Source organism: Carassius auratus, chromosome 32 (genome assembly GCF_003368295.1).
Source record: "Carassius auratus strain Wakin chromosome 32, ASM336829v1, whole genome shotgun sequence".
Classification (NCBI taxonomy): Eukaryota; Metazoa; Chordata; class Actinopteri; order Cypriniformes; family Cyprinidae; genus Carassius; species Carassius auratus.
The window spans coordinates 4,567,318-4,575,355 of record NC_039274.1 but is presented as its reverse complement, the minus strand read 5'-3'; the positions used below and the strand labels follow the sequence as shown (position 1 = coordinate 4,575,355).

The following is an 8,038-nucleotide window of genomic DNA, read 5'->3' as shown; positions in this document are numbered from 1 at the left end:
GCTCTGATAATCTGTTTGGATTTCCCGCTTTTATAATTGCAAAACCTCCGGGAGCATGTAGAGCTTATGCACAATGCCTGCAATCCCACAGCAAAACACTGCAAGCAAATAAACTATGCATATGACAGTCCCAGTCATGGTTATTAATATTCTGCACTGGTTGTTTGGGCTGCTTTTGTGTGGTGCAACTCAACCAAATGCATCTTATATGAGAGATAAACAATATATACACACAAATATTGCAATTTACAAATTCACACAAAGGCTGTGAGCGGCTGCACAAGCGAACTTGACTGTGCTAGACATGAAGACATGGCTCTGTGGATGCATTCTTTCCATAAAAACACGGCACTTTCTTTTACATTTGTGGTCTCATTATAATTTTATATAGCCTATATGACAGATTTGTTCTGCACACTGCCCTTAATGGCACCTTCCTTTACAAAGTGATTCAAGCAATTCAAAACCATCATGGCTGTATGTGTTTAAAGTGTCTCGGCAGGGGGCGGTTTAGGCCAAGAGAGCCCCACGGTACGTACCGTAGTTGGTGTATCCTGTTTTTTTGGTTCAGTTTGAATATTGTTACACCCCTAGATAATAATATTGTTACCGTGAATTCTTTTGGTCATGACAATTGAAGTAAGATTCTAATATTGTGACAGCCCTAGATGGAGCAAAGACCAGCACTCATGTACTTAACATGATTTAAAGCAAGTGCTTTACGCAGTTTACATAGGTATGTAGTCTTCAATATTGGAGTGGTTTCTATGTGCATAGACCTCAGATGCAACAGGATCTAGCCTGTGTACTCACTGCAAGGTACTGTGGCCCAAGTGAGTTCAGTCCTGTAAGGTTTCCCCACATAGAGGCAGCATTGAGCTGTTGCATCTGTTGCTGCAGCTGCTGGGCGATACGTTTCTGTTCTTTATCCTTCTGAGTGTCGGCAAACTTCACCACGATGGGAGAAGAACAGCCCTACAGGACACATGCAAACAAATTGAAATGCAGCACAGAATTTGATTTTGAAAAAATAAATGAAAGGGGCCAAAACAGGCAAGGATCAGAAAACGGCAAGTTTTCACCGATATGTATACTCTGACTTATATAGCAGCGTCTCAGCCTTTCATAATATACTACCATTCAAAAGTTTGTGGCAAGTATGATTATTTTGTTTTCAAAAGAAATTAATACTTTCGATCAATTTATAAAAAACTTCTGTTTCAAAATAATGCTGTTCTTTTAAACTTTCTATTCAATGAATCCTGAAGAAAAAAAATCTATCAGGGTTTCCCAAAAATACTTAGCAGTACACCCGTTTTTAAAATCTTACAATGTTAAGTTTTTTTTACTGTATTTTTCACCTTAATAAATGCAGAATTGGTGAACATGAGACTTCTTTCAAAAAAATTACAAAAAATCTTACCGATACTACTTTTGAATGGTAGTGCAATGTCTATACAAGAAATATAGAAACACTACTTTGCTGTATACTATGCACTGAGGCATAGGCATTTATAATTTCTCAGACACAGGAATATCAAGCAGAAATGCACAAATGCAGTGCATGTGTTTACCTCCATGGTCTGTGACTGGTGCATGGATTTGATGGCAGACTGGGCCATCTGTCTCGCTGTGAATGTGACGAAGGCACAGCCTGTGAACACAGAGATTATAAGTATGAAAGCAGAACACAAAAGGACACCAGATAGATGACAGGTAAATGACAGCTAGAAACTAAGAGAATAAAATTACCAAACAAATTATTAAATCAACCACGCATATATTTTCAATTTGTTGAAGGCAGTAATGGTTATATAACATGTGATATCAGCCGCCGTGTTGAGTCTGGGATGAATGAAGGCATTTATATTTGAGCCGACAGGAGTCAATCGAGTCTCATTTTCTTCTGATGGGGTGTGTGTCTGCAACTATTAGTTACGCAAAACACTGCTCTCAACGTGAGAGGTGAGCAGAGTGAGTGGTGAAAATGTACATGTTTATTAGCTAAATTCATTTAATGCACTTGAAGTCAACACATTCAGAGTACTGCCTCTATTGACGTATTTGTGTTTATCATACCCAATCATGTGTGTGTGATCTGCTTTGGCTGGTGGTAGTGAAGTTATGAATGTGTTTGAGTGCTCACCACGGCTGAGTCCGTCAGGGCCTCTCAGTATGCGGCTCTCCTCAATTTGACCGTATGGAGAAAACATGAGCCTTACGTCATTCTCATTGCACTTCTTTGAAATCATTCCAATAAAACAGCTTTCTATCTTCTATCGCTGAAACACAAGGGAAAAATAAAAATGTTATGGCAGCACAGCCTCTGCGCAGCTGTTTGACAGTCACTGTGGAAGAATAAGATTGTATGTTGTCGAAGAATGTTCAACAAAGGCTGCATTGATAAATACAGTAAAACAGTAATATTGTGGAACTACAAGTTAAAATATATTTTCTATTTTAATATGTATTAAAAATGCACTTTAATCATGTGATTACTAGGCTGAATTTTTTGCAGCCATTACTCCAGATCTCAGTATCAGTTGATCCTTCAGAAATCAATAGAATATGTGGTTTTCTGTCTTTTTTTTTTTTTTGCAGAAACAGATATTGAAAATAAGCCATGATTTGGAAATCTTTGTATCATAATCGTATCCTTGCTGCAAATAATAAAATCCGACCAAACTTTTAACATTAATGAATACTGTAATTTATGGTAATTAAAGTTACTCACCGTTGTTTTTCTCTCACTGTCTGCAGGCTTCATCTGTATGGGATGATGCATCTGTACACACACAGAGAGAGAGAGAGAGAGAGAGAGAGAGAGAGAGACAGAGAGAGAGAGAGAGAGAGACAGAGAGAGAGAGAGAGAGAGAGAGAGAGAGAGAGAGAGAGAGAGAGAGAGATATTTGACTTAACACTGACATTTTTCAGCCACCATAAGAAATCAGCTGTTTAAAAAAGCTTTAACAGTTCCACTGGGTGTACTGAAGAAGCTTTTATAAAAGCACGCCAATATGTGTAGATTGTATGCATTTTTAAAAGCAATAAATGGTAAAGGCCAGACCATCTGACAACACACAAGAGGATTATTGGCTGACTGATATAATAAAAGAAAAATAGATCCTTTTCTCACCCCTGGAAGAATCTTCATGTTGTGAAGGGCATTTTGTGCTTCTAATGCAGATTTACGGGTGTAATATGTTACAAAACAACAACCTGCAAATGCAATAAAAAGCCGGTGAACCAAGTCCAAGATGAAAACATTTCCAATGAAGACAATGTTATTAATGAACCCGGTTCCAAATCCTAGTGAGTAGCATTTTAAGAAACCACTGGCACGTTTCTAAGGTAAGAAGTATTTCTTTGCATATATGTGTGTGCTATCTGCTCACTAGGTTTTGGAACAGTTTGTAGAAGTCTTGAGAGAGACCGACACAGAACATGTCTCAATCTGCAGTGTACGGACCGTCAAGTACCTTTACTCTGTGGGGGGTTCTGACTCCTGTCCCGAAGAACATTGATTTCATAAACTGCACCATAGGGCTCAAACAGCTCACGCAGCTGATCCTCTGACCACGTCCGAGGGATCTGACCCACAAACATCTTTATAGCATCAATGTCAGGCTGGTCTGGGTGGTCCAGAGACCCATTCATCTTCTTGGTTCTACAAAAAGAAAAAGAAAAACCTGTTTAACGAGTCTTAAGGACACAACCCACAATCTCTCCAGTCAACTTGAGAAGTCTTGCAGCATGCAGCCATCTCTAAAAGACTAAAACAGCTTGCTTCATTTACTAGCATAGCACAGTGTTAGACTGACACAGTATATTGCTCAGGCTGATGAATCTGATAATGTTTGTTTTTGAGCCTGCGCTTGTCTTTGACAGAAAACCGTTTCCACTTGGTCAGCTTTGCCAATAGATACTGCATTTTCTGTTCTCAGGATGAGATGAGTAAATAAGTAGTCATGCAAAATAAGTATTCATTTCAACAACTGTGTACAATCTTATTTGCCATGACAAAATAAACTGTGTAAATGCTGGTGCAATTTATCTGAATAAAATAGTGAATGTTTTCAAGAAACAGTTGGACAGACTGTGTAGAAGTATAAAATTGTTATTTTATAAAAAATAAAAATTAATAAAGTTCCTGCTGCCTCGTGCGATCCAATTTTGCAATGTGGAACTAAGCCATTTTCTGTAAATGTGGGAGATTTGTGATTCAGTTAACCACCATAGGTCAATAATTAGAAAATAACAGCGCAGTAAACAAAAAAACTGCCTGTGCTACAATAAGTGCATTTATAATGATGACAGTACATTAAAATATTCGAACCAGTTTGCATTATCAAGCAGCATAACGAGTCATTTCAAGCAGCTAAAAATAAACTGGAAGCCTATGACACCAAAAAGCCGCACACATTCAAATTACAAATGACCTCATCCGCCTCTAATCTTAAAAAGAAGATGGATTACTGGCAACTAGCCAGTGCAAGCTAGAAAGAAAAAAAGGGTGCTCAAGCATTCAATGCATGGTCAATTCTTCAGCCACTATAATGAAGCTTCAAAACCAAAAGAGTGAAATCCATGCTCAACATCTATAAACAGTTAGAAATGGGTTTCTCAGGTCGTGAACAAGATTTTCTGTGGTGAGAAATAACTGAAAATGTTCATTAACTAATAGTTACAACTAACTGAATTTAAAGATGTGATGAAACAGAACAACAGATCTTTTTCTTCTGTATTATGTCACACAACTGAGTAACAACACAACTGTAATGGATTATGAAGAAGAGAAAAAATATATATCACAACAATATATATATATGTGTATATATAATGTGTGTATATATATAATATGTGTGTGTGTGTGTGTGTGTGTGTATGCTTGACAGTGGAGTGTGAGGGCGAGCAGTGATGGACGTCACTGACAGGCCTGAAGCACTGCTTCCTCACTCTCTTTAGCAGCTGCTGATCAGTGGAGTGACAGACCACTTTAAGATAAACACAGCATTGTGCTGCTGACAAAGAGCAGCATTAGCCAGCAGCTAAAAGCCAGATTAATGGTGTTTATCGATGCGAGGACAGCAGAGCTAATAAATCCTTCTACTCTGTCGATTTTCCAGCAACCAGAACTTGTTCAGACAAGCAGATAACACAGATTCTCCAGAAGATCATTCAATCGGGAGCCAGGGGATCATTGGGTGTTCACTGGGACAAACCATTTTAGGATTGGAAATGATTTTTCTTGTGAACTGACCAGTTACTGACTACAGTGAAGAAGCCATTACACATCAGACACAATTTTGCAGCACACTGGAAACAGAATGGAAGAGCATCTAACATCTAGGAGATGAGACATCTTTCCCATCGCTGCAATTAACATGAATACCATAGGAACGCTGCCTTCAATAATGAAGCCTATTTAATAGAAACAATTAACTGTTTTCTGCATTCCTTGCACAATAACAACATATAAACAGAACATAGAAGACAATTTGCCATGGCAGAGTCAGCAGTTCCTGCCCCGTTCGTTCCTGGTTTAATTGTTCCCTTTGAGGTTGTGAAACCTCACACAACGCTTAAGGCTTTAATAGAACAAAACACTGGAACACATTATTGTGAAATGGGCAAGAAATTAACGCTTACATTTCATGTGTAAACCTATAAATAATATATAATAATAACAGACAGGGGACAGCCACTCAAAATCATCAAGCAACAAATGAAAACTAGGGATTCACCTTTTCTAAATTGTAAAAAAAAAGAAAAAAAAAAGTGAGAAATATTTCTAAGACCACACCAAAAAAGCATTTACAACCCTTAAATCATTTAAACCATTCTAACTCTTCACATTTTAAGAAAAGACACTTCCATTTGTTTATGCAGCAGTACAACGTCTAAATGTCATTCTCATCCTGTAGTATTGTCACTTCAGGCCTCTAATGGGCGTTAGCTTTCACCTCCATTTACAATCACTGGACTCTCAGCTCTGAATAAAAAGCAATCAACCCAGTTAATCACTCATAAGATTTAACAAACCACATAGATTAATACAATTAAAAAATTCAGAATATTCCACCTTAACACAGTGAGAATTTAAGGTATTAGTGCGTAACCCAAATCAAATTACCACCAAGCTAAACTCAAGTCAGTACTCACACGGAGTTGGAACTCAAACTGCAATGATCCACCATCATCTCCGGCAGAAAATCCAGTTTAAAGGAAGCCATTTTCTTCAGCACTTCACAAGTCAGTAAGTCTCAAATGAACGCTGACGGAATCCACAAGAGCAGACTTTCTCACACTTTAAACACTAAAACAGCCACAGTGACTATCCGTCAAGTACGTCTCTCTCAAGGTTCAGTCGTAAGTGACATGGACACAGCTGGGTCATTGAGGCTGATCAGACCCCACCAAAACTCAGATCGGCATGGAGCAAAGAGAGACAACGATGAGGCTCGGGGACTGTGCTGGATGACAAACACAGGCCGTAGCTCTGGTCACTGGGCTGGGACTGAGGATTAGGATGGGCCCAACAGGCCACTAAAAGCGCACCCCTGCTCCCACAAAGGAAAGTGCTGATGGAGGGGGACTTTTTTGTGAGTTTTCTCTTAGCAAGCAGAACTGAGTGCAGTGTCAGATAATATAAGTGTCAGATCGATGCTGATAAGCGTGAAGTGAGCGGCAGGAATGAATGGGGACGGCCAGCTCTCTGGTAATTCCCTGAGCTGAAGCACCGCCAGGACACAATCAGGTCCCAGCAGCGGGCCATGAACAGCACACTATTCCAGCATAGAGGGGTGACGGAAGGGAGGGAGGAAAAAGCTGCTTAGGGTCATGCGACATGGGTCGTGTTATAAGCTTGCAGTCAAAGGCGACAAACAAAACAAGCCACAGACAGGCTGAGGTCCACTATTTGGCTTTGTTTAGCACAAAAACACCATTATATGTAACAACATAACAAATAGCATTCTAACAACACATTCAGTAATTGCTAAATAAACATATCCAATTTGCTGATTCATTCCGAAGGTAATGCATATAAATCATATATACAGCAATATATTAAAGAACACACTTCGAAAAGAGAAACTAATGTAGCCAGCGATTAATCAGAATATAATCTTTTATTACGTTTTCAATGGTTTGTCAGACATTCAAACAGGCCATGACATCATTGCTAGCCATGCAGTGACATCTGGTGGGCTATGGGCATGGTTACTATTTAGAAAAAGGAGAAATGAAAAATGAAGAGCTATTTTTTTATTTATTCTCATTCCAGCTTCAAAAAGAAGCTGCTTGAAAGATTGGTTTCTCACGCAGGGTAAACTTGCAGAAGGAGGTTATCCTCACACCCCTGGGGTGAAAAGACATGAAGTGTATGTGTTCTTACCCGCCAAGGGCAGGTACTTCCACAGCAGGAAGGGAAAGCTCGCATTGAGGTTGCCCGTGCTGCGCTGTGGTCAGGTACAGGGCTTCAGCGTCGAGGCTTATCCATCCAGTGCCTTTGTCAAACGCTACAGGAAACACACCAAACATTACAGGACACACACATCAGACACACACAGGTAAACACATACTGGAAAGGGAAAAACAACAAGACAGAATAGATAGCATGCAAACTGCATGTCACAAAACTGCATGCACACAGAAAACACGTATGTAGGAGAATAAGACGGCACTTCCTGGATGATCCGAACATAATCATGTGAACGACAGACTATTATCTGAGAAGAAGCTGTTCTTAGTTACACTGGAGGAAATCAGTTTGTTGAGGCTCAAATGCAAATATTTCTCATATCGAAAAGAAATAAAAAAAACTTGTCTAGATATTCAAACAGCTAGAAGCTCGTTAAACATTGTTTTATTTAGGTTAAGCCCAAAGTATACATACCAGTTTACTTTTAACAAAGAGAGTTAGTCAACAGAGGGTGTATCACGGTTGCAAAATGCTGTCAAATACTCTTACTCTAAAATATAGTCTTACATACCCACTGTATAGAGAAAAAAAACTTCACATATCAGATCTGTGGAC

At 39.1% G+C, this 8,038-nt stretch overlaps 1 protein-coding gene across 1 annotated transcript; it reads right to left on the bottom strand.

Annotated features, from left to right (window-relative positions):
• Positions 1 to 499: 499 nt before the first annotated feature.
• LOC113051406 (CUGBP Elav-like family member 1) lies at positions 500 to 6,323 on the bottom strand. The gene is given in 8 exon segments (XM_026215128.1): positions 500 to 975; positions 1,575 to 1,654; positions 2,147 to 2,261; positions 2,263 to 2,324; positions 2,731 to 2,785; positions 3,137 to 3,219; positions 3,480 to 3,667; positions 6,163 to 6,323. Coding segments are annotated over 8 exon segments (849 nt in total). The 5' UTR covers positions 6,234 to 6,323; the 3' UTR covers positions 500 to 780.
• Between the last annotated feature and the right edge of the window lie 1,715 nt (positions 6,324 to 8,038).